Raw genomic sequence first — 26,450 nt, 5'->3', positions numbered from 1 at the left:
AGATCATCCCAGAGAGATAGTGGTTCCTCACTCTGAAAGACTGCATGGGCAAATAATGCAACAATCAAAGAAATCTGTCCCTTCGCAACAAATATTCGACAGATTTCAACACAAATCTGTTGTGGAAATCATTGCATGGGCTCAGGAACACTTCCGGAAAACACTGTATGTGGACACAGTTCATCGCTGCATCCACAAATGCAGATTAAAAATGAAAAAGAAACCAGATATAAACATGATCCAGAAACGCCGCCGCCTTCTCTGGACCCAAGATCATTGAAGATGGACTGAGGTGAAGTGGAAAACTGTCCTGAGGTCTGACAAATAAAAATCAGAAATTCATTTTGTGAAGAAAAAAAAGGATTCCGATTTTCTGTGGAAAATTATGTCTGCAAGGGCTGGCTAGTTTGTAGTGATAAATTTCAGCACCTATTATGCTGGTTGTGTCTTGTTGTTGAAAAGGATTCATGCTGACTCAACGACCTGTGGACCACCACAGGCTTTACTGACTTGGCCAACATGTCATGGGAGGCAGGGTGAATCCAAAAGTCATACTGATTGTGTCGTCAGGATTGACAAAGCTCTGGACTTGGCAAGAAGCATTAATGCAAAGAAGCACAATATGAACAGGTACAAAAATAACCATGATATTCTGATGTGAATGATTGTTGCAGCCCTGTCGCCTGATACCAAGCGATCATCATCGGCTGTCAAAGAAACGGGTTTGTTTCTGAATTTTTATGTAAACAAGAACATAAATTAGAGGTGTTGTCTCACTTTGCTTCCTGGAAAAGTTTGCCCACACCACAGAGTAGAAGTGTTACTTAGACAAAAAATGAATAACTGCAGCTACATATTCAAAAATGTTGAAATGTTCAGAAGCTGGTAGTAAAGTTGTAAAAACGTATGTTAATATTGGACTGTTGCTTCATGATGTCATACTGTTAAGATGTGATGCTCAGTTGGAAATTGCATTGTAGAATTGGTGGAAATGGCTTTATATTCCTGCTCTGTGATGTTTTACCAAATCTTACGCACACACACACACACACACACACACACACACACACACACACACACACACACACACACACACACACACACACACACACACACACACACACACACACACAAAGGTGAAGACCCTTTGCCCTTTAGGCCCTTAATCCCCCCAGTGGAATTTTCTCGGGCATTTTGCAGAAGCGTCTAGTATCTGGTGAACATGGTATATCTGATGTCGGTTGCAGAGCAGTGCAGACTGTCCCTGTGTAACATGTGCTGTGCGGTATTGTACAAAGTGTGTGTGCAAATTAATGATTGATTTGAATATATTTTCTATTCAAGAAGGGGTTCCTGTAAAGATAAAACTGAAGATTTAAGTTGGAGTTTTGTCCTCACATGTAATTAATTTGTGCATGTGTGTGTGAGTAGCATGTAGGACGTGGTCTGCTCTTTCGTGTGTTGATAGCTGGGGACATTTCTGGAAACGTAGCGTGGATGTTTACACAGGTCGTATACTGTGTACACACATGCATAGAGTTACATCACCTGGACTGTGTTACGGGATACCAAACAGGTCCCATTTTGTTCAGAACAGGTCGTTAAACTGTACGAAAAAAAGAGAGGCACAATACATTTGGCTCCTAAACTCTCAAACTTTTCTATTATAAAATAAAATCAGTCCTACAGTCATGCACTTACTCGTTTTAAATCTGCACCTCTGACAGGGAGGCTCTGCGTGAAAAGCAGAGGCCAGACTAATCTGGGAACCTGTGGGTGGGATGCCAAAGAGTCTGAATTAACCCCCCGGGGCTGGATTAGGAGATCCAAACTGACAGCTGACAGTACGGATGTCTGTTTGGGAGTGTGTGGCCTGACCGGCTTCCTCCTTGAGCTCTCAACACATGACTCTTGTATAATTTAGGTGAATACAAGTCAGCATTTATGTGTCACCGTAAACTGATTTCCTTTTATTCATTAATTTATAACTGACTGATTAGCATTCTGGCTAAAATACTTAATCTTCTGCTTCAGCAGCATGTAGTTCAGTAGAAACATGAGATGCTCCAGCTGTTACGACAAAGGTTTTTGGTTTAGTGGCTCACTGGTGTCTTAGTTATAGATATTTACAGATAAATATATATGGATATATAAATATGGATAAATATAGATAAATAGATAGATAGATAGATAATTATGGATATCCCATCTGTCTTGTGCGATGCATCTTTGTTGCCACCATTTTGCTGCAGGGCTCTGGCCAGTTGGATTAATAGAAAATGCCTGAAATGCCAAAACCAAATAACAGGGAATAAAGTTTCACAGGTGAGAGGTTAACAATATTATTCTGTTCTGAAATGTTTTTTATTTGATACATCACAGTAAAAAAAAAAAAAATCCTTCTTTTAAGCTGACATGATTAAATGAAATTGACCTTTCATAGACAAGCCAGCGGGTCTCAATCTGGGGTTTGCAATCTCCAAGTGGGTCACAAGATATTATCTAAGGGTCGCCAGATGGTTGTGGAGAATTGTGTTGTGAAATGTGCAAAAGGGCTTTTATTTTGAAACAAGGACTTTTCATTTGAAATGGTCAGTGTTCAGGTATTCATTTGTGCCATAATATTATGTTTATCCAAACAGCTATAGCCAGCAGGTTAATAACTACCACATAGAACCACTATGGAGCGATAGTTTCTGAGGAAAAGTATTCCAGCTCAAGATGTGTCTCAGTTGGTCACCTGATAGTCCGACAGCACCAGTTGAGAAACACAAGGCCCCAACAGTTCAAATAGAGCACAGAGCTCCCAACAAGCATCACTAACATCAACCTGACTTTCAGTAATGTGGATTTACATATCCACAGTGTGTCAGTTGTTCAGAAGTGCTTGAACACAGAAGCTTAAGACCAGTTAAACTAAAGAGACATTTGGAAACTAAACACAACCCTCACATCTACAAACCATTAAAGGTTTTTCAACTGTTACACCTGTATCATTAATATGGCTCATACCTGACATGGTTGGGATTATTTTCATCGTGGATGGACTTCCTGTTCTGCTCGATATTCTGCATCAGGAGGCGTGGCCTCCCTGTTGCAGTATGGCAGCTGCATTGATCCATCACTGCAATAAACCGCAGTGACCAATTAACTAAGCATGCAGCTCTGCTGGCACACAAACAGCTCCTGGACCAAGCAGCTCTTCGGACATGTGTGGATGAACCACTCTCATCATCAAATGAGCATCAGAAAGCCTGCAAATATGGTGATTAATGTTGGAAAAGTGGCAAACAGAAAAAAAAAAAAAAAAAAAAAAAAAGGAGGGACAGATGGGCGAGTCGGTCAGTGGTGGTGTTGTAATGTACCTGTTACTCTACTATAAAAACTAAACTAAGAGTTGACTGACACTCCGTTTAGTTACCAGTTGGATTTACAAGAGCTCTGATTTTCATTTCATGTAGGAGTGATTTTATGAAATTACCTTTTGGGTGTTCATGCCAACCGGTGTTACATTGAATTTAATTTGTCTTGTTTCAGTCTCGTACAGGAAAGTAGAGGTTAGGATTGTTTTCTTTTAATCTTTAATCTATTTACTATGGGAATCAAATATATATATCATACTACTAAACATCACAAAAGAATTGCAAAGCAAAACTACGACTGTCCAACATTCTTATAAGCTGAAACAAGAAGTTAGAAATCACAATTCGTTTTTATACCAATTATTTGATAGTTTTATTTCCATTCATAGGTATTCATCTCAAGTCGACAATTTACATCACAGCCCATCGGCTCACTGGAATTGTCGATGAACTGTATGTGAGCTGTAGAGGGAGGAGGGCGACGGCGGTAAGACTGAGGGATACCAGAGAAGCCTAAAACAGGGGGGAGGACAGGGGGGGAAACTGTGGTTTCTGCCACCAGATCCCAAACTCAACCCGAATCAACATGGTGTTTGTCACACTATGAACATCATCATCATCATCATCATCATCATCATCATCATCATCATCATTGTTGTCATCATTCAGTCCAGTGCTGTTGTGCAGAAGGGAATGCTGGGAACTTGGAGGACTCAGTGCAGTGGACCTGGAAGAGAGGAGACGGAGGTGAGAAGGAGGAAGACGGGGAGCTTAATCACAATCACACCTGTATCGAACATTATCTGCATTAGAGCTGAAACAAGGCGAATAATAATTTCAAGCCAATATGATAAAAAAAAAAGAAAAAAAAAAAAGAAAAAAAAAGCTTAATGTTCCCAGTTTCTAAAATGTTACGATTTGCTGCTTCCTTTGAACGTGAGTTTACGGAGTATCTTTGGGTTTTGAGTTTCATTTTCTTAAGAATGAGGTCATTACTGTACAAACTTCTGTCACACTTAAAATCGAATGCAAACCAGATCATCTCCAGATATGCTCTGACTGATCCAAATGTGTTCTGGTCACTTTATTTTTGCATTATTCTACGTATTTACTGCAGAATGATGCAGAATAAAGTGACCTGCATTGATATGCATCTCTTCTGACACAGAAAACAATGATTGCAAGTCATTGTCAGGTCTGACGGGTTTCTGCTGTCGTATAGCAGTTGGTATTTAATGATTTTGGCTTACTTCCAGTCTGTGCAGTTGAGTTGATTGGAATTTAATTTCTGCAGCGACGTCTCATCCCAGAAACAGTGTCCTGTCTAGAGCCCAATAAAAAGGTTGGTCCCATTATGTATTTGTGGATCATTTGGTGGACCAATCCTTTAAGAATACACCTTTTATACAGAAGATATATTCGACAACCTGGTATTACCAGACCCAAATTTACTGCGTGACTAGATGTATCTGATCACGCAACACTGAGGACTGTTTCTAGCCGACTCGTTGTTTCTCGTCGTACAGACCTCGGGTCAATTTGGAAACTAGTGAAGCAGCCTCTGTCCAATCAGCATTGAGCACCATATAATGTGTGCGCTGAGCTGAAACTCTACCACTGCCATCATTGTTGCAGTGTCATCGCACACTGTCGCTCCCTTTGGAGGCTTTCAGGTCCGTCTTCAGAGTGGCTGAACAAACCATCATGCAAATGGGGTTTCCAGACTATGATCACAAAAAACCCCAAAGCTGTGGTCAGTGTTTGACATACCACAGTGGGTAAGGCACAGGTTAACGTGCACAGTGGGATAGTTGTGTCTCAGTAAGTCATGGCAGTGTGACAGAGAGCCACTATAAACAGTAGCAAGACCCTCAAACCTGAAGCTTTTATTGGTTACACTTGTGAATTTACTGCTGCAAAAGAAGACCCTCCAACCCCCCACCAGCACTGACTGTGAATGCATCGGCCTGTTACGTAACGTCCTTACATTGGAGGCTGGAGGGCGACTCCTCATGACGTCCCCTCAGCTGCACTCTTCACACAAGCAGCGAATGCCTCCATCAGGTCTTTGCAGCCATCGGCTCCTTTCTCTGCCACACTGGAAGAAGAAGGAGCAAGAATCAGATCACAGTAAAGTTAACCTCGTTTCATACTGAAGTGTTCCAGTGTAGCTTTGGTCACCAGTAGTGAACTCCACTAACTCCCAGGCCAGATAATCCTGTTGGCAAAACAGGTGCTTGTTTCACATGCCAATAAATTTGAATGGCAGAAACCAAACATGAGCAACAGTAGAAACAAGAGAGGAGAGGAAAAAAACTGAAACATAAGACAAAAAAGGGCCGAAAGAAAAAGAAAGAGAGGGAGAATTGAGGCTCGGAGATTATTTCAGGCTCCCATTCAGGAGCAAACACAGCAGCCGACACTGCCACAGAGCATTAGGGTGATGGAGCAAGAGGGAGGGAGGAGAGAAGAGAGGGGAGGCAACGGGAGGAGTGAGGGATACAGAGAAAAGCCATGTGGATAGACCCATCTGTTTGATAGGACATCAGAGAGGGAGGGGGGGAGGTTGCGTGATAATGCAGAGATGCCAGTACAGAGGTAAGAGAGGGGGAGCCCACGGGAGGAGTGGTTTCATCTGGCATCAACATAAACCCTTCCTCTGGCTCCTCCCATGACTTCATGACGTCTCATCATCCCATTACTGTGCTTTTCCTCCAATCCCTCTTCAGAGAATTGAAGAGCTGGGATGATATCCGTCCCTCCATCCTGCCGCCGCCGGCCATCACAATAAGACAATAAATGCACCCATTTACAAAATAAGACTGGCGATGTGGTGTTTCTTCTGCTCTTTAAACAGTATTGGTGGACTCAGCCATTTTGCAGTCATGCTGAATTCAGGCTGCCTACTTGCACACAGGAGATTCATGATCCCGCATGTACTTTGGTGTTCCTTTGTGTAACTTATGTCAGTGCTATACGGGCGCCAACCAACTGTGACATCACTCATTGGTTTATGCAGGAAGCCCTGAGTTTGACATTTAGCTTGGAGCGGTTTGGAGCAGGAAATGACCATATTTGGACGAGATGGGGGAGGAGCAAGCACCCACTGCACCAGGGGCCTGTCAATCAAACTGACACGCCCCCAAAAGTATGGCTTTTTAAGGCCTAATATCTAATTGATGAACAGATTATTCTCAGATGAACTGCCAGAAAACAAATTGGAAGGAGGGACTTTAGCAAACAACACCATAAAAACTTGTAGAAAAACGTTTATTGACTTTTTATTTCATGAGAAGTTGAACGGGAGCCAACCCCCAGAGGCACACAGTGGTACTGCACTTCCCTGATCCGCATTGGCCTTATGTGTCCGACCTGGAAGCTTCCTCCACGTGTCCACAGTCTACGGTGTTACATCAGTTCATTCTCCTGCAGTGTATCAACTTACTGCTAATGTAAACCAAACAGTTTGTATTAATGCTTCTTCACATGAAGCGTTAATTAGAGCAACACAATGTTTTTTACGATGATGTAGTAACAAGGAGCACATTAGCTGTGATTATTCAGCACAATGGCATCAAAAATATTCTCAAAAAAGTTCTCATTTCCACGGTAAATGTGCCATTTCTCAAAACTGCTAGCTTTGTATGAGGTATCCTTTGCAATATTAAAATGACCAGAACTGAATTCTTAAAGGAGTATTACACATATTTATCACTGCCTTGTCTTCAACCTTGTCAAACAATAAATATTTCAAAACAACGAGCATCCAAATTGAAGCTGCAGAAAATTACACTCCATGCATTCTTCTTCCTTGTCTGAATCTGGTGCCTCCATTACCCACAATACAGCTGTGACCGCCAATCGCTCGGTCACTGGTCCAGGTGTGTTATGCTAGTAGAAGCTAACGTAGCCTCCAGCTGCGAAGCTCAAGGAGAAACAGCTCGCTTGGCTCTGTCCAAGAGTCATAAAATCAATCTAACAGCATATTTACATCTCAGAAATGATATATGTCTCTTTTGATTAATCACTAAAAAAGGACAAAATGAGGTTTAACATTGGGGCTATGTGATTAAACAGGCAGCCTTAATGCTAAGCTAAGCTAAACATCTGCTGCTCCTGGATAACCCAAGTAATATAACAATGAATAAAACGGTCAGTTTCATATTTAACCTTCAGCGCACAACAGAGTGGAATCAAGTCTATTCTGCAAATGTAAAAAGTGTGGAAAGCAACACCGTCACATTAGTGAGTCGCATCCACTTCATCCACCAGCTGAGCTGCACGGGGTCATCGCTGCTGCTTCATCGTTCTGTGTTGTGGCTCGGTGCCTATTAGTGATGTAACACAGCTGGCTCTGCAGATTATCACTCAGCGCTTCACTTTGCCGTGAGAGATGGACTGAATAGTGTGTGTGTGTGTGTGTGTGTGTGTGTGTGTGTGTGTGTGTGTGTGTGTGTGTGTGTGTGTGTGTGTGTGTGTGTGTGTGTGTGTGTGTGTGTGTGTGTGTGAAGAGAAGCGGGTCACTGACTGTAAACGGTACATGTCTGGGTCTGTGTGTGTTTGCATGGACAGTCGATGAAAGTGTTCGATGCACTGCAGTGACGAGCCGACATCAGGGCAGCAGAACGCTTCGCCTCGAGTGTGTGTTGTCAGATAATCCTGCTGCAGCATCATCCATCCAACACAAAACACTCGTACGTTCTGTTAATCCCAAGAAGAAGGCCGAGGAACCGTATTGACATACATGTGTGCATGTGTATTAAGGGAACGTGGTAATTACAGACAGCGTCACAACAGGCTGCTCACATGTATCGGCAGAGGAGGGTGAAGGAAATGACATCATCACCACTGCAGCCATCACGCAATCTCCTGAGAGAAGGCACGAGTCTGAGCGAGGTCACGTTACACAGGGCACAGCTGGGTTATCATGGCAACCAGCGGCAAAGCTTTTGTGCTTCGCATCCTGATGTAGTGATGTCAGCTCGTCCGGCTCCGGTCCGAGTGGAAGAGTGATGCCACCCTCCGTGTCTCAAACACAATCAGGAAATGAATTTTGAATTATTTAGGCTGAACTAGCCGTCGTCAATCCTCTGGGACGAACATGCATTATAGATCACCGAGCAGGTGCAGCAGTAAAAGATGATGCAGAGGCCGAGCATTAGTCCTGAGACCATGTGATTAAGGCTGAGCGTGGCGTTGTGTGGTGATCAGACTCAGAAAGCACAGCATCCCTCGGTGGCTCTGAATCAACAACCCTTAAACAATAAGTTACGACCAGTTTATAGGTTCAGAAGAAAAAAGGCACAAATTAGAGAAAACTTTTTGTAATCCTTTGTAGGATATTTCATCGTGTAATCCCAGTTTGGGCATTTTATGTAGTACCATTAAATAAAGTCGGTCATTTACTGACATCAGCTGCTGCTCTAAAAGACTCTTCTAACCTCCGGGATGAAAAAAATATTGTGTTTGTTTGTTTCTACAATGAAAGATTTTGCCCCTATTTTCCAGATTGTGCTTGTATTTCTAATCCAGGTGGAAAATTTGATTTAAAATGAAATAAAACATAAAACTGCCTTTGTTTGAAACAATATGAAAAATCAAAATTTATGTTTTTGTATGAAGATATAAAAAATACAAAATGGAGAAAAACAGCTGAAAAAAACAACTAATTTTCAAACTTTTTTATGTTCCACTTTCCAGAAGAGGAGAAAATCTAAGAATATATTTGCATGAAGTGTCGTCCTGATACGTAGTTGAGCACGCTGGGCTGAGAGGGAGGAGTCTGCCAGTCTGACACAACAGCAGCGCAGCACTCAGATTACCGACTTCTGGAGAGTCACCAGATTCCACGTTGAAACCGGCAAGAAAATACATGCCCGTCCTCATATACAACTGCAGGCAGTAACACAGGGGCAGACTGTGTGTGTGTGTGTGTGTGTGTGTGCGTGTGTGTGTGTGTGTGTGCGTGCGTGCGTGCGTGCGTGCGTGTGTGCGTGCGTGCGTGCGTGCGTGCGTGTGTGTGTGTGTGTGTGTGTGTGTGTGTGTGTGTGCGTGCGTGCGTGCGTGCGTGCGTGTGTGTGTGTGTGTGTGTGTGTGTGCGTGCGCTGCTGTTTTTCACTTGTTCAGGGAAAGTAATGCTGATTTACAGATTTCATAAGAAACAAAAAAATAAACAGGCATTAAAACTGTTAATCAAGTGATTGATTTGAAAGAAACGAAGGTTTATATATTACATGAAACATGAATTATATGAAAGGCTTCACTTGCTTTAGCCTGTTGCTCACTTCACCCGTGTGACTTTGCCGGTGCGACCTTGACAAGGTCATAATTATTTCTACTATTTAAAAGACAAAAAAAAATGAAAATGATTTCTACCAATGAACCACATTAAAAAGCCGTCCTGAAACTGTGGGGGAAAAGGATTAAATCTGACTGAGAGGAAGTGTATCACGTATTTAATCATCCCAACATGAGGGCTGAAGCCAACATGGCCGCCTCCATATGTCTCCTGCTGAATGTGAGGCCTTTGCTTATTTGGCTGCTCAGGTGAAAAGGAGCTGGTGTCAGGTGGAGCAGTAACGGGATCTTTGCCTGGGAACATGTCACGGTATCCTGCACATACAGTCTCACTCGTACACACCTCGATGCATGACTTTTACAAGCTCCCTCTATAAATACTCAGCGGGCTCTGGTATACGTTACAGTGTGAAGCCTTGATGGATCTATAGTTGGCTGAAGCGGGTCAGAATGAAGCGGGTCGTCCAGACGGGCCAGCGGTGTGTTCTTTCTGATAGCATCTACTCCTCCATTCAAGACCTGGTAATCAGCAGGAGCGTAAGTGACCACATGCAGAGCGGGAGGCGGCTCTACGAGAAGGAGCTGAGTCTTTGAAATGTGAACACTTTCCTTTGGGCAAACCTAATATTAGAATATTAGAATATTAGAATAGAAACCATTAGAAAACACCCGCTTCAGTCTTCGTGGATGGCACACTGTCACCTCGACCTGCTGCCAGCACATTTCTACAGACGGCTCGTTTAAATAGCAGAGGGGGTTCGGCATATTAAAGGGATCTCTGCTCACGTGTAACAAAGGAATCTTCATTATTAAAGTTGAAGGAGGAGATTAAGCAGCTAACAGTTGTGTATCAAAATCTTGTTTGGGGGAACTTATATAGATATATATACTGTACTGTATATACTGTATATACTGTGCATTTGATATTTGATATTTATATTTGATATTTTTAATGCTATTTTATTGCTTTTCTATTGTTCTATTATTATCTTATTGCTTCTGTATGCTGCTATAGCGAAAAAATGTTCCCTCGGGGATTAATAAAGTAAGTAACTACCTACCTACCTACCTACCTTCTGCAGTTTTAGCAGACTCGACCGAGGTGTCGCGCTCCTTCCTTCGGCTCGAGGCGACATCAACTGCTGTTAGCAAAAGTCACCCGAAGTTGCAGGAGAGAACTTTTGACGAGGGAAGGTTAACTGTGCGGATTATTCAAACTGCTTGTTATGTGACCAACACTTTTAACTGCATCTGTTATCATCACACGTCTGTCCCAAAGACATGGCTAGTAGAGGCCTGACGGTGCTGACCAGCAGGCCTGAAGGTCACAGTGAGGACAACCTCTAGTAGCTGTAGACATCATGACGGAGGCCAAGGAGGAAATCAAGCGACGGAGTAACGAAGTCCGCTAACGGAGGAAAGTCGGGGTCGGTCAGACGGATCAGAAACCGGACCGCTGAGTGAATACAAAAGTCAACGTAGATTCATTTAAAGTTTCGGATGTGAAGTTATTCCCGAACCGGACCGCGACCGTGTCACAATGTTTACCGGGTTTTTATCAATGTTTCCGTGACAACAAAGCCATCGCTAAAACAATATAGACGTGTAAAACAAATACAACCAACTTGGTCACGTGTCAGTTTTGAACATTAAAAGAAGAGTTGCGGCTCCGTTCAAACGCGCCACGATTAGCTGCTAATGGCGAAAGTTCAGCAGCCAGTTACCCACGATGCCCCCCCCACCCCGATGAGCAGGTGGTGTCCGACGCCGGCTGCCGTGGAAACGACACCTTCAGAGAGCCACAACAATGAGCTTCCACTGGATTTAAAGCCCCGTAAAGGTTCACCACTGTTTTAATGTTGATCATCGATTTCACCGGACCTCCCTGATGTTTAATGGATTTGTTGCATAAACTCAGCGCAGTAAATTAGGTTGTGCAACATTTATTTCTGGTTCAAATCTATTTGACATTACAGAAAATATAGGTCATGACACAGGGATCCATTCAAAGTAAGGTTATGTGTCTGGCCTACTGCGAGGAGGCCCTGTGGCCTTCAGATCAACATGGACTGTATGACCTCACCAGTGCTGCTGGACTTTCAGCCTCTCAAGGTCATGGGTTCAGGACAGGAAGCTTTTTAACATCCTTCAGCGCCAACCTGACTCTCTGTTTTCCCACTTTAAGCCCACTTCATTAAAACAAGCTGCAGTAAATGCTTCTTACCATTAACTGGCCCGAGAACGTCTTCAATGTCTTTAACTCGAGAGCAGCTCAATTCATCTATCAACGATGGATGATTTAAATGTCTAAAACTTAAACATAGAACTGTGTCAAACCAGATATTGAGCCTCAGGAATCTTAAAAGGTTCCTCAACACAAAGTTGACACTTGTACAACTTTAACACGTGATTAGCTAATCATCCACGCCTCAACCTGCGGTCTTATCAACAGGTCCCACACTGCCACCGACGCCTTATCACGGGCCCACAGTCTGTCTGGGGGAAACCTGGCGGCCTGCAAAATGTGCTTATTCTGCAAAAACCTGAATATCAAGAGCAGGAATGACGAGTCGCTTCTGACACGTCGTTGGATCAGAGCTCACAGCTTGGTGACCATCACAAAGAAAAGCAGAAACCCTGTCTGTGGGAACGGACTGTTCGATGCAGAAGTGTTATGTCATTGCTGTTGGTCGGTCACACAGCGACAAGACAATCCTCCACCCTCCCCCGAAAACATCCCTCTGCTGGTGTCCTTGACCGTTGACACAACGAGATGCAAGAGGAGACAGCGGGGACAAGAGGAACGAGCTAACGCAAGGTATTCTGGGGAAAGGGCGGCTAGTGACGCAAGCAGATTCCCAGCCTTCATCCATGCGTATGGAAGAGCATCAAACATCCCCCCGCTGCCACTTCTCATTACCCCCGAATCGCTCCCCCCAACATGGGGGACCCCCAAGTCCTCACAACCTTCACCCGCGCGCCGAGCTGCGACGTCAAGTTCGGTTACATCTCCACATGCAAGACATGGTGCTTTTCAGCGGTGACCCCGGTGTCCGCTAGACAGACTCCATTTTAGCGTGGCGTATTTTAGGATGCCGCTTCGCACTACCAACCCCTCCCTGTTGGATAGACGCAAGCTGCGACTTTTTTTTTTGTCACAATTTTAGCGTTTAGCTCAGATGGGATGCCGTCTTTCCTCGCAGTTGCTTAGTTGTTCGTTTGGTAACGTTGACGCACGTCGATTCAAAAAGCTTCTGTACTTTCAGCTGTTTAACATCTCAGCGTGTATGAACGTTCGAAGGAAACTCTGGAAGCCACAGGAAAGAGCCCAAAGAGGACCGAGGCTTTTTCAGGTTCCTGTGATGAGCTTGGTGTCATGATGAAGAACCTCCCTTCACTTCTGAGGGTTGTGCAAAAAGTAGAAGAACTATAATTACACATTATTTTGATGCCCGCTCCTTTGCACCATGCACACAGTCACTCACCATTTGTCCAGGTCAGCCTTGATGCTGGCACAAGCAGCAGGGACGGGGGCCTCGGCGGGGGCAGCGGCGGCTTCAGAGTCCGACATGTCGGTGGAGGTGGTGTGTGGAGTGGAGGGTGAGTGTCCTGTCCTGTTCCTGTACTCTGAACGCCTATGGATCCCAGCGCCACCAGCAGAGAGAGACACACAGTGGAGATGAGAGGGAGTTGTTGAAAGGGGAGGGGAGCACCGAGAGGAGGTGGGAGGAGATACAACATGTGAGAGAGGAGCACACGTGTGTACAAGAAGCATTCAAGGGAGGAGGGGTGAAGGGGCACTGACCCACAGTGAAACACAGAGGGGGTGGGGGTGGGTGGGGGAGAGCAGAAATGGGGAACTGTGGGTGTGTTGGGGTTCCTGATTGACGGAGGTTCATAAGGAGGCGCTACTTCAACGGCTGCAGGAGCTCCAGCTCCACCGTAGAGCTCCGGCATGGACAAAATACATCATCATTACATCATAAATTAAAGGCACTAACACACGAGGTCAGTGTGATGGAGTGAATTGGCATGTGTGTGTATTTGTGTGTCAGCAGAGGAAGTCCTCCAACAAGATCTGTCCATTGAAAGGCGCCCTCTAATGGCAGCTTTGTGTAAGTGGCTGCAGCATCTTGCTGCTACTGTAGTTTTGACCACAGCTGGCATTTATGAAAGGTCAGCAAAATGTACTGGGCCAAAATACAATAAAACAGAATCATCTTTTATAATCAGTAATCCACATAGTCTACCTAAATGTATTTATTACATCGGTTAACACAAAATGGCCACACTGAGTCTCATGTCCTCGTACCAACAAACTCTAAAGTTTTTCCAAGGTCACATTCAGAACTCAGTGGAACCTCAAAGTTTGGTCTGACACTGCAAAGAGAAAATATTTTCACTATCAAATACTATTCTTTCATAATTTAGTTGATAAAATGGCAAAAAAAACTGCGAAGAATGCACGTTACAACTTCTCAGAGGTCGAACTGATGACTTCAAAAGTCCTGTTTGGCCGGACTGACAGTTCAAAACTCAGACAAGCTGAAACTGGAGACTCTCCAGCTGTTTTCATTATCTTTTCTAGAAAACTTCATGGTTCGACTTGTTAATTATTTCAGCTCTAATCTGGCGCTGCACAAAAACCAGGAGTGTAATTTTTAGTTTTGATTATTTTGATAACCAAGAACTTTTCTTTTGAGACCAACTTCATCCAGTAAAACTGTTTTCAATCTGGTGAGTGAATTCTTATGAAAACTGGGATAATGATAACAGGATTATTCAGCATAACTGACACAAAGTCTAAAGCAAAGTTAAATGAATATTGTTTCCATTGAAGCACAAGTGAAAATAATTTACCGTGTTGCCACAGAGTTATTACTGACATGTGTAATCAGTCAAAGTGGCTCCTGGTGAAATCACCATTCTGCATTAATATTAATATATAATTATAATATATATATATATATATAATACATAATATAATTCAATATATAATATTGAATTGCTTTTGTCCACTTTCCAAGTTTGCGGTGTGACGACATTTAGCTTCTCTCCTTGCAGGCTTGTCTTAACTGATCCTGAGTATCGCAGCTCTTTGAGGCTTGTGAACTTTGTGCTCACAGCATTCCTGGTAAAGATCTATATGTTGACACTATGACTGAAGGGAAATGGAGTCTAACGCACATGAATGGGCTTCACAACCTCCGGCTACTTTCAGAGACACGTAAATGGAGCAGCTAAGAAAAAAAGAATCAACAAGCTCTTCTTTAAGTCTTTTTCATTCTTCTTCTTCATTTTAATCTCAAACACACATCAGTTAGAAGTGACATGAATTGGCCTCTGCAGCTTCCTGAAAAAAAAATAAATCCAGCTGCTCATTCATATTCCACAAAGAAAAGTGTCTCTAAATTACATCAGCATCAAATGTCAACCAATTAACTCCCTGTGTGGAAAAAACCTCCTCCTCTTACCTGCTGTTGCATAAATTCTCTGGCAAGATGACATAAGATAAAGCAGGCACAAATTATGACCAAATAGCACTATAATATAGAAAAAAGGAGACGTGTCATCAAAATGAATGGAGTCCTCCATAAAAAGAAGTTTTGAAGCCACAAGTAGTGGTTTGCTTCAATGAGAAGCCCATTTAACATTTCCCTGAGTCCATGTGCAGCAGGACAAGAAAGAACACCGTGTACTTTAAGTTACACAAGTGGTTTTCTGCACACAAAAACAGCATTGGAGCTTGAATTCACAAAACAAAGCCATTAATTCTTACCTATCTGCAGATGGGACGTCCTGGTCCTGAGTTCGACAGCTGGAAAAGAGAGCAGGAATCAGCAGAAGAATGTCAAAGGGGGGCTTTGACGTGCTGCAACTGCACTGTGGTGAATATGATCTCAGAGAAAGGGGGTGTGTAGCTCTGGCTTACAGCTGTGTGTGCACGTGTGCACTCAGAGTGTGCACGGCGAAGAGGTGAAAGACAAAGGGGGTGTGCTGAGGAGGGGAGAAAAGGGAAAGAAGTGGAGAGAAGTTTGAGCCCAAAAGGCAACAAGACTAAAAGAGACGAGGTTCCTGTTTGAGATTCAGCAGGGGTTGCATGCAGCTGAGGAGAGGGAGGGGCTCTGCACACATGTAACATGTAATGTGCTGTATGCTGGCCTGGCGGTGGAGTACTGCAGCAAGGTCGACGCCTCAGACCAACAAATAGGGAACTATGGCTGCTGTGCTTCTCACGTTCCTCCAGTCGTTTCTTCATTTTAAAAAAAACCTTCTTCCTTATTATCTCCCTCTTTATGCAGCTTCCTCACTCGTTTGCATTTAGATAAGATCCTCAGGCTGCATGCGAGTTAACACCATAAACATGTTCAAACACACACACACACACACACACACACACACACACACACACACACACACACACACACACACACACACACACACACACACACACACACACACACACACACACACACACCCACCCTCCGGTGTTGCTGTGTAAGATGAAGCTAGCAACACAAAACTGTTTTCCTAACAACAAACAGCAGTTGAAGATTCAAACACAAAAGTGTGTCTACTCCTGGAAGAGAAGAGAAAAACATGGGGAAGCCTTCAAAGTCAGATTGTAGGTCACACGAGAGTCCTGTTGCACATGCAGGACTTTAAAGCAGAGTCCCACACAGCACAGGTCACATGTGAACGACACTGAACACTTGGGGCATCCAACACTTCAGCCAACAGTCCAGAGACGTGTCGACAGTTTCTGAGTTCTGTCTTTAGAGTTTATGTGTAACGTGGAACATTGTTTTACCATCTGGATACTTCACAACTTTTCATTTTTTTTGAAATACTAAAATCTTCTTGTGTGAACAGTACTTCATCTAAAACTTCCACTAAATCTCAGAGCAGTCAGTTTGCATCTCTGTTTTAGGAGTTCTAGATTATCAGCACATTCAAGCTCTAACTGGTAATGTAACATCTCATAATAATAATAATAATAATAATAATAAACATAATGCGCCACAATCTAGGATGAAATACTATACAGATCTTAATCTGTGAAGGACTTCCTGCCAAATGATGTCATATCAATGTTCTATAGTCAGCAGTATTAGACTTTATTGTAAAGTCTTGACTTTCCTCTGTTAAGTGCTCTGAGATGATACATGTTGTGAATGTAAATACATTTAAACATATTTGCTTGGAAAAGTTGAGGCAGCAGTTTTTTTTGTTGCTGCCGGGACAAGTAACACAGTGAATTTAAAAAAGCTCATTAAACCTGTTGAACCCTTCAGGCTGAATGCTACTGTGGTTTATAACTGTGTCCAAACACAACCTGGAATTTAAGGACTTTTCTAATCTGCACAGTCGCTCAGGTGTTATCAATAATGGCAATTAAAGGTATTGTGTACATAATTATTCATTCAGTCAATAATAGACCTACTCACAAAGGGCACACTACACTGGAAAGTCTGATCGAGGTACAACCCCACCAATCAAGGGCAGATTTGCATGTGTTTCCATGGTTACCAAATTATTGTTTTTATATTAAATTGGCTTCCATGCAAATGGTTTGATATCACTTCCAGAACAGTTGATAAACAGCAGTTTTGACTTTACATCATGATAATGCAAACAAGAATCATCTTTCTAAACCATGAGGGGGTTTTAAAAAACTTAAAATCTGCACGGATTTTAAAGAGTAAAATCATTTTATAATGGCGATCACAGATCACAGGGAATTTTTTCCACTGCAATACCACAACTCACCACTGGGGAAAAAACCCGCAAACAAAACAGTGGCGTGCCAGTCATTTTAAAGAGTAGCATGTAGCATTCAGCTCACCTCGCCTTCCCCTTCAAGAATCTAATGTGGCTGCAAAACTTGTGAAAAACGTGAAAATAATTTTGAAGAGGCAGTGATTGGTTTGTCCCTTGTGGGCTACTGTAGAAACATGGCAGCACAAACAAGCTCTGTGGAAGAGGACCCACTTCCAATGTAGATATTAAGGATTTATTCTCAGGTTCGGAAAGTACAACCATTCCTAGTTTGAGGTGAAAACACTAATGAAAACATAAACATCAATATCATATTTAATTCCCCATAATCCTGCACACTGAACCTTTAATACATCAATAGATTGCACACATTACTAGAACAGTTTGTGCTAACAAGGGTCAAAGTTGACTTTTACAAATGTTCTAGAATAAACGCATTTATGTCCTTTCATGACTTTGGTTTATAAATGGGACTCTGATTGGCAAAAACATTGCTGACTTCCTCCATTTTCACAGGAACGTCCAATTTCACGCTGAGCTCACAAAATGCAGATGATGAAGGTCACCGTGAAAAAAAACTACTTTGAAACAGGGAAGTCCCTCCAGACGGCCAGCACAATGTTAAAATCAACAACACACAAACATGTGGCTTCACACAAATAAAGGCCCACACACAACACAACTGGTCACTCCATTGAGCAACACTTCAATAATCAGTTAGATCGGTACAATCTGAACTTTAAATATCGCACCTTTTGCTGTCTCTGTTCTACCCTCCTCTTCCTCTCCCGCTGATTTGTTTGTCCCTCGTTTCCATTTCGGACCTGCCATCCAACCTCCACCTGAAGTAAAAGGAGGGAGAACGATACCTGTCATCCCACATGTGTCCACCAGATGTCCCCGTTGACTTCCTGCCTCTGTCCAACTAATCATCACCCGCCTGCTCGAAGATAAAACGTCTGTTTAACCACGACTGATGTTTACAGGTGAGCTGAGGTAAAGAATAGATTTTTAAGATTTTTACATAAAAAATAAAATAAACATTTGAAGAGTAGAAAAGAATATTCTTTTATTTTTACACAGCAGTGGGAACAACATGGAAGTAGAAGAAACAGATGTCATAGTTCTTTAATTCTATACAAATAGAAGCTGTAAACTGGCAATGCCTGGTAAAATATTGAGCATAAATAGTCTTAATGTTTTATGGTGTGAGGTGCACAGTTGTCCTTATTAAAATAGAAAAAAAAAATCTGACAATTGCAAGACAACAAAAACTGAGTTGGTAGAGGGACTCAGAAAGCCAAAGGGCATAACATTTCTAATATAATTGGTGTTACTATACTACTGAGAGGATTTGATGAAAAAACAATCTTAATAACCTAAAAGCCAACATGGTGCACCTAAATGGTGATTTGAATGAGGGTTAAGGGGAAAGTACTGGCAACAGTTGAATCCATCATGTTGAGATTTTCTAATCTAAACTATGTATTGTGGGAGAACTTGTCATTTTATTTTTACATATGATCTTTCATCGTTAGGTTTGAACTTACATGTAACAGATGTGGTAACGTAAGCTCACTGAAAAGGTCACGTAAACATGGTCATCAGTAATTTAACTGTGAAAAGATGGGAATGAATCAGTGTCGCAGCATCATTTCACAACTTCGTGTGAACATTAATGTTTTTATTCATCCGTTCAATTGAGATCAGAGAGGAACTTTTTCCACATCACCCCCCTCCCCCACACACACACACACACACACACACACACACACACACACACACACACACACACACACACACACACACACACACACACACACACACACACACACACACACACACACACACACACACACACACACACACACACACACACACAGTTATCAACCTGTGTGACTGCATCCTGTTGCATCCATTCATCTCCCCTCCATCATGTTTCTCATTACAAACTGGTCCCAGCAAGTTGTAGATAATTAGCACACACTAACTTGCTGCTGAATAACCAAACCGATGAAACAAGAAGCTATAAAATGGAGTCACAACGGAGCGAGAGGAAGAAAAAGTGACAAGAAAAAGAAGCAAAGGTTGACAAAGGAAGAGAGATGGCTCACAGAAGAAGCAAAGGAAGAAAACTCTTCATCACAGGTGAGATTAACTTTACTGATCAATCAGGTCTGCGTTAGTGATGTAAAGGATGTTAGCTATTAAACCAAAATATAAATAAATATATCTATTTCTACAACAGGCTTAATAGATGAAAACTTGGGTATGCAAAAATATATCCAACCTTGATATGTTCAATCTGTTGGATCAAGGCCACTTTAAACATGAAACTGTGTCTCCATGATACAGTTTGTTAACTAAATGTTCTGCTCAGCACATAACTTAGTCTTTAACACCCAAATTTAAGTGATCACAAATATTGAATTAAATGTTATGGGTTCATTTAAAAAAAGGGCATATGCTTATTAAATCTATAACATTTATATAAATTAGCTTTACCATCCAAAAGTGTAAAGGTGTTGGGTGTTTGTTTGTTTTTAATCAATGATGGGTCGTTCATTAAGTCCTTCAGACAGCATTTAAACAAGGGTGTAAAACATCCTGAAATTACATGATGGACTGATTTCAGATTGGTAATCTGTTGTAGGTGCTTAAAGCAGTCAAGGCAGAATATTTAATAAAATAAGAAGAATTATTTGTGAAGCACCTTTTCTACATGAGCTGCTGCTCAGAGTATTCAATACAAAAAACTGCAAAAATGTAAATGGTTATGAACAATGAAATAGCATAAGTCAAAGTGAGTTAATAGTAAAAAGAAAAAAGAAGACTAAAGTCCACATCTGTAGACGGTTCCTATAAAAAGCTCCTTCCTGCTCCGTAGTGGTGTTCATGGTGTTCATGGTGGCAGCGTGCAGAGCCGTCACCATCAACGACCTGCTGGACCGAGCCGCTCAGCGCTCCGACAAACTGCACGCCCTCAGCACGATGCTCACCCAGGAGCTGGTCAGTGCCCGTGTGTGTGTGTGTGTGTGTGTGTGTGTGTGTGTGTGTGTGTGTGTGTGTGTGTGTGTGTGTGTGTGTGTGTGTGTGTGTGTGTGTGTGTGTGTGTGTGTGTGTGTGTGTGTGTGTGTGTGTGTGTGTGTTTGCACTGTAGAAGCCTAAACATATCTAAACCTCCCGTTCAACACGTGTTCACCCCGATGCTTCCTGACTGACTGAAGCTGCATTATTTGACCTTCATTATAACCTTGTATTCAAGACCTTTTGAAAATGTCCGGGACCTGCATGAGTCCAACCTTTCAGATACTCATCGGTTTTCATCCATGCATCCAAATCAGCATGTTAAGTTTTGAAGCTTGCTTCAGCATAATCGTCCCCTGTCCTTCGCAGGACTCTCATTTCCCTCCGATAGGCCGGGTGATCATGCCGCGTCCAGCAATGTGTCACACCTCCGCTCTGCAGACGCCCAACGACAAGGAGCAAGCCCTCCAAGTATCAGTGAGTTGGTCTCCGCCGTGTCCTCTCCTGTCTTCTCTCTACATCGGCCTTCACCGACATCCCTCCAGTGAGCCCTGTCTCAGGTTCTTCAACGGATTGAAACAGCCATCGTTTTCCTCTGCGTCTCCTCCAGGAGTCCGATCTGTTGTCGCTGGCTCGCTCTCTGCTCAATGCCTGGTTGGACCCCCTGGTGGTTCTGCTCACCTCGGCTAACACCCTGCCTCACCCGGCCCAGAGCAGCATGTCCAACAAGATCCAGGAGCTGAAGGAGCACTCCAAGAGCCTCGGAGACGGCCTGGATATTCTCTCTGGCAAGGTGGGAGGACGGAGGAGTGAGATTCTGCTGCTTTAGCCTCTAAAACTAAGAAAAATGTACCATTCAAAATATCTGTCTTCGTACTCCTGAACCTTGTCTCCTTCTGTCCCTCCTTCTGTCCTTGTGTCCTTCTGTCTCTCCTTCTGTCCTTGTCTCCTTCTGTCCATCCTTCTATCCTTGTTTCCTTTTGTCCTTCCTTCTGTCCCTCCTTCTGTCCTTATCTCCTTCTGTCCTTCTGTCCCTCCTTCTGTCCTTGTCTCCTTTGTCCCTCCTTTTGTGTCCCTGCCTCCTCCATTGGTCTCCAGATGGGTGCAGCTGCTCAGGCCGTCTCCTTTCTGCCCTACCAAGGAGCCAACGACGTCAGCCAGGACAAGATTTCCAAACTGATCAACTTCCATTTCCTGCTTTCCTGCTTCCGCCGCGACTCCCACAAGATTGATAGCTTCCTGAAAGTCCTGCGCTGCCGGGCAGCGAAAATGCAACCGGAGATGTGCTAAAAGTGAGGTCGCCAGCTCACCTCTGTGGGGAGAGTGTTCTGAAAGCTCGTAAGGCCTACCGACTACAGAACAGCACATATAATCTACCAACATATAGATATTATCATGGTTGCTAAGTAGTGGGCGTTATGAGGCTCAGAGGGTGAAGATCGAGGGAGTTATAGGGCGCACACAGGAAATCATTGATCTATTACTTAATGTCAATGTTGAGATGCAACATGAAAAACATTTAAAATCATGGTTTTAGTTTTTTTACTTATAAAATATTTCCCTTTAAATTCAGACGATCATTCGGTAGAAGCCTTGTTGTTTCCCAGGTCAAAGGTTAAGTAGCTGCAGGCTGTCCAGCCTCCGGTGGGTCATGTCTTTCCTGACGGAGAAACACTCCCCTAGATGTTTCCAGCCGGTCCGACAGGAACCGACCGTATACTGTGAACACACAATGAGTCGAACACGTGTGTAAAATCTCCCGCGACTCCTCCTCATCTTTTCCTTCTGCTGAAGCAGCCTCTCCTCAGAGCCGAGCCACCGACGAATGCAGCACTTCAATGCAGAATAACCATTTCTTCCTAACTAATGTTTGACTGATGACGTGCTGCAGCATTTGCACTTTAGATTACCGTGACGAAAGCAGCATGAATGCAACGCCTGTCAATTGAACTATTTCTTTACAGTCTTTATACATCAATAAAAATTATCTCGTGCACATCAAAAGTTTGTTCTTCATTTCTGGAAATGTATCTAGCAAGACTCAGTGGCATTACTTATTTGTTTAAGTGACAACGCCCTCTAGTAGTCGTAGGTGTTATGACGTCTGTCCTTCTGCAGCAAACAGTTGACAGGCAATCCTATGAAAGATATTCTTGTTACAATATAGCACCTGATTATTGAGTTTATGAATGAAATGAGGAAGTCTAAGGTATAGTGAGGTCCGAAAGTCTGTCACCATAATACAAATATTTTTTAAGTAAATCTGGAGGAGCCAGCGGTGGATTTAACCGATCTGATTGGAAACCTGACCTGTAACCTGACTGCACCACAGGCCTGTCAATCAAACAGACACGCCCCCAAAAACAGGTCTTCTTGAATCTTCTTTTCTAATGAATGAGGGATTATTTTCAGATGGACCTCCAGAAAACTAATAAGAAGGAGTGACTTTAGCTAACAACACCGAGATAACTGATGGACACATTTTATTCACTTTGGATTTGATGAGAGAAGTTGAATGGGAGTCTATGGAGCCGGAGGCTTTTTGGAGCCGACCTCTAGTGGCACTCGGTGGTAGTGCATCTTAAGGAAAGCTAGTCCACTTTTATATACAGTCAATGGGTATGATTGAATATAGGCTACGGACATAGAGCTGCTTTATAATTAGTAATGCACTGCAATGCCATTTAATTTTCCCCATTTTGGTTTGTGATCATTGAGAATGACATTTGGGAACCTTCAACATGGGGCCCCCTCCAGCCCCGGTCCGGCCCTGGAGGGGGGTTCGGCTTTCACCACACCGAGCAGCTCAGTGTTCAGACAGCCGCTGTGGAGGCGCACCGGCCGGGAGCGGAGCTGCCCTCCTTCTCCCTCCACCAGCCCGGTAAACCGACACCCACCGGCCACGTCCGCCGCCTCAGTCCTCTCCGGACAAGAAGAACAAACACATCCAACAGGTGAAGACTTCAGCTCCGAATCGACTCGACATGTCCAGCTTCGAGGTGTCTCTCCAGCAACTCAACGACTTGTTGACGGACGACGGCGGCTTCTACAGCTGGCCGACCAAACACCTGCACGAGGTCCACCCGAGGATCTACGTCGGCAACGCGTGAGTCATCCTGGTCATCGTGTCTTCCTCGAAGGGCAGTGAACCTGAGTCCTCGAATTCAGGTCACGCAGCATAAATCATCCTCACAGACTCTCGATCTTTTGGATTTTGCTTCAATTTAACCGCAAATAATCGAATAAATCCAACGAATCGTAGTTTATTCCTTTAATTAGCCCGTATCATACTTACTAACTCCAAGATGAGGGTCACAACAAAGCAATTATACCACAAAACCACAGAACATGACCCAGGGTGGACCTGCAGAAGCATTATATGTGATTACAAAAATATTTTAGGATTTTCTTCACGTGCTCCAGAATAGATAATAGAAACTAAAGGCTCTGTTATACAGAAGTCATTACTCTTTAATAATAACAATAATAATAATCTATTTCATGATATATTTTCCTGTTTATAATGAAGGTGAGAAAGCAGTTGTTCTCCCTTGTTTGAGAGTGATATACTAGGAATGCATTCAGGGAACCAAGACATGATGGGCTGTCGCTACCAGACAGGCGCCTTTTAAATATTTGAAGATGGAGGGATGTTTTCTAGAAGGAGGAAAGGAGCAGAGATGGAAGATGGCAGGAGAGGAGGAGATGAAAATAGCTCCTGCTGTTTGTTCCTGGTTCAATTTAAAGCATTACTGACTCCTACAGACAGACTGTGCACCTGCAGCCGATCTGTGTTGAGGTTTTGTGGCACATTTGGTTCCAGTTAAATGCCATATTGTTATTTTTGGACTATATATATACATTTAAAGTAAATTAACATATCCCCGTAGCTTTTTCTAAAAATTAAATATCAGTCTGTTTTCATCAAAAAAAACCCAGATACAGGGGTGGTTGTGATAGCAGGTTAACAGAAGCATCTTTAACTTCATCATGTGAAGTCAGCGTCACCATAGTGAGCTCACTTCCTGTTAAAGACCTCTGAAAGCAGCTCGGACATCGGGGGTCACTCCACCAGCTACACATTAAAGTTGGTCTGGTTGTCATGGAGATTGCTAGTGTGCAAGGTGCAAGATGACATTGAGTCACTGTATCATCGTGGCACTTTCTTTTGTTATCAATGATTGTAAAGTTAGATTTTATACAGCAGGAAGTCGATAGACTTAAACAATAGCGCTCCACCAGGCCTATCGTTGACATTACAGCTTGTTTATCTGTTTTTAGCCAGCAGCAGTAAGTAAACTAGGACACGATACCTTTAATCTGGTGTTCAGCTCTGAACGAGACCGCGTCACCGTACAGCTGTATTGTTTCTGCATTTGCTCTTGCTGTCACATGTCGTGCCTGTTCAAGAGATGTCCGACCCTTTGGCTTACAATTATTAGTGTTGCGAATTGTTTGTGTCACAAATTGTTGTGCGATGAGATGTTTTGCCTGTTAAAAGAGTTAGTTGTGAGTTATTTATTAGACCTGGAACAGTTAATAAGAAGGGCGAGAAGATCAGGACGGTGTTAAACATGGAGGATGGTGTCAATCCTCCAACTCACTCGGGGCAAGAAAGTGAATCAGTATATTTTCCGAATGTCAAACCAGTTCTTTGAAGCACCGTTAGTGTTGAGTAGATTACCAGTGAGACTTTACATCACTTTAATCTAAATTAAAAAACAACAAGATACACTCTGCAGTTTGTCAGACAGAAGATCTCAAGACAGTTAGATATGACTAAATCTGTCGGAGCGACGAGACCAAAAACATCATTAAAATGATTAAAATGGAGGAAAAGTAAAAATAGCCATGAAGCTATCTGGATTAAAGGGAGGAAAACATCCAGCTGGAGCCATCACAGCTCTTTTTCATGAGCTGACACCATAGGTTGAGTTGGGAAGAGAACATTCTAGACTGTTTTACATTTTACATGTCTGAATGTAAAAGCTCCTCCGATGTTGTGTTTTTAGTGCGGTGAGTCACGGCAGTGTGTTTCAGGAAAGAAAACATCTCTCATGCTTTATTCATTCTGCCTGCATTTTAAAAAAGAGTCATAAAGGACAGAACAAAAACACTCTGTCTCTTCTATTCTTATATCCATATCCGCACCGCTGTGAGGAGCCTGTTGCACCCACACATTGTTCTGTCTGAGATGGTTTCTATGTTTTGATGTGTCTGTTCTAGTTTCACTGCGTTGAATTCAATATTAGCACCGGACTCTATTTTTAGCTGGAGAGGAAGGAGGTGCCGAGTGACGCAGCAGTCCCACAAGTTCACATCTCTGTTTGTCAGGCAGAAGCAGAGAAGAAAACGGGGACTTTACCTTCTTCCTGCTGTCTCAGACAGGAACCTAAAACATGAAGACATTTTCTCTGGGATTATTAGGACTTGATTGCAAATTTAGTTGTAAAAATTAAGTACATTTGTATTTATATTTAGTTCCTTAAGGACATAATAATTGAAAATACATATTTACATTGCATTTTACATTTATACTTGTGCATTTGATGCACATTTATTTCCAGCTTTGTTAAAGGGGAACTCCACCAATCAGACCAGTCAGTCTAACGAGTGCTTGTCTAATCAGTTGTGCTGTCCCAGTTTAAAGTACAAACAACAGGAAAGAAGACCAAAATACAGATAATCAGAACAGAAATGAAGATACTGGACTTCGTTTACAGTTCAGTCTGGAGGCAAACACATCCAACAGGGACTGACTGGCAGCAGGTCAGAAAGCACCAGCAAGAGGGAACAAGACATTTTAGGTCATAACTATTTCAGCCTCTTCCATTAAAAGCAGCTGTGGGACCTTTGTGAACGATGCCGAACGATACAATTCAGCACAAAATGACAAACCGATTCAGGGAGTGTCGTCAGGCCGAACACAGAATAAGAAGGAAGAATTGGATTTACTTTGCTGTCATATTCAGAATCAGTACGACG

General features: G+C 42.9%; 2 protein-coding genes across 4 annotated transcripts in view; both read left to right on the top strand.

Annotated features, from left to right (window-relative positions):
• Window positions 1-19,515: 19,515 nt before the first annotated feature.
• Window positions 19,516-22,463, top strand: prl (prolactin). Its single transcript, XM_069709954.1, has 5 exons — window positions 19,516-19,586; window positions 20,326-20,447; window positions 20,835-20,942; window positions 21,076-21,258; window positions 21,564-22,463. The coding sequence occupies exons 1-5, from the start codon at window positions 19,544-19,546 to the stop codon at window positions 21,753-21,755; spliced, it is 648 nt and encodes a 215-aa protein (XP_069566055.1). The 5' UTR covers window positions 19,516-19,543; the 3' UTR covers window positions 21,756-22,463.
• A 798-nt stretch (window positions 22,464-23,261) lies between these two features.
• LOC138627507 (dual specificity protein phosphatase 3-like) overlaps window positions 23,262-26,450 on the top strand; it is a 7,229-nt gene continuing 4,040 nt past the window's right edge. For all 3 annotated transcript variants that reach the window (XM_069709893.1, XM_069709892.1, XM_069709890.1), the window contains exon 1: window positions 23,262-23,571. In XM_069709893.1, coding sequence (XP_069565994.1) covers window positions 23,450-23,571 — 122 coding nt within the window. In that variant the 5' untranslated portion in view covers window positions 23,262-23,449. The remainder of the gene's footprint in view (window positions 23,572-26,450) is intronic.

Source organism: Brachyistius frenatus, unplaced genomic scaffold (genome assembly GCF_029030835.1).
Source record: "Brachyistius frenatus isolate BFR_SWC_R1_liver_20210118 unplaced genomic scaffold, ASM2903083v1 Contig_87, whole genome shotgun sequence".
Classification (NCBI taxonomy): Eukaryota; Metazoa; Chordata; class Actinopteri; family Embiotocidae; genus Brachyistius; species Brachyistius frenatus.
The sequence above is the reverse complement of the archived record's forward strand: the minus strand, read 5'-3'. Positions and strand labels throughout refer to the sequence as shown.

Excerpts from the sequence above, each read along its gene's own strand:
- prl (XM_069709954.1), top strand. The coding sequence starts at position 19,544 with ATGGCTCACAGAAGAAGCAAAGGAAGAAAACTCTTCATCACAG. Across the intron at positions 20,448-20,834 it reads CGATGCTCACCCAGGAGCTG|GACTCTCATTTCCCTCCGAT; the intron begins GTCAGTGCCCGT and ends TGTCCTTCGCAG. Across the intron at positions 21,259-21,563 it reads TGGATATTCTCTCTGGCAAG|ATGGGTGCAGCTGCTCAGGC; the intron begins GTGGGAGGACGG and ends ATTGGTCTCCAG.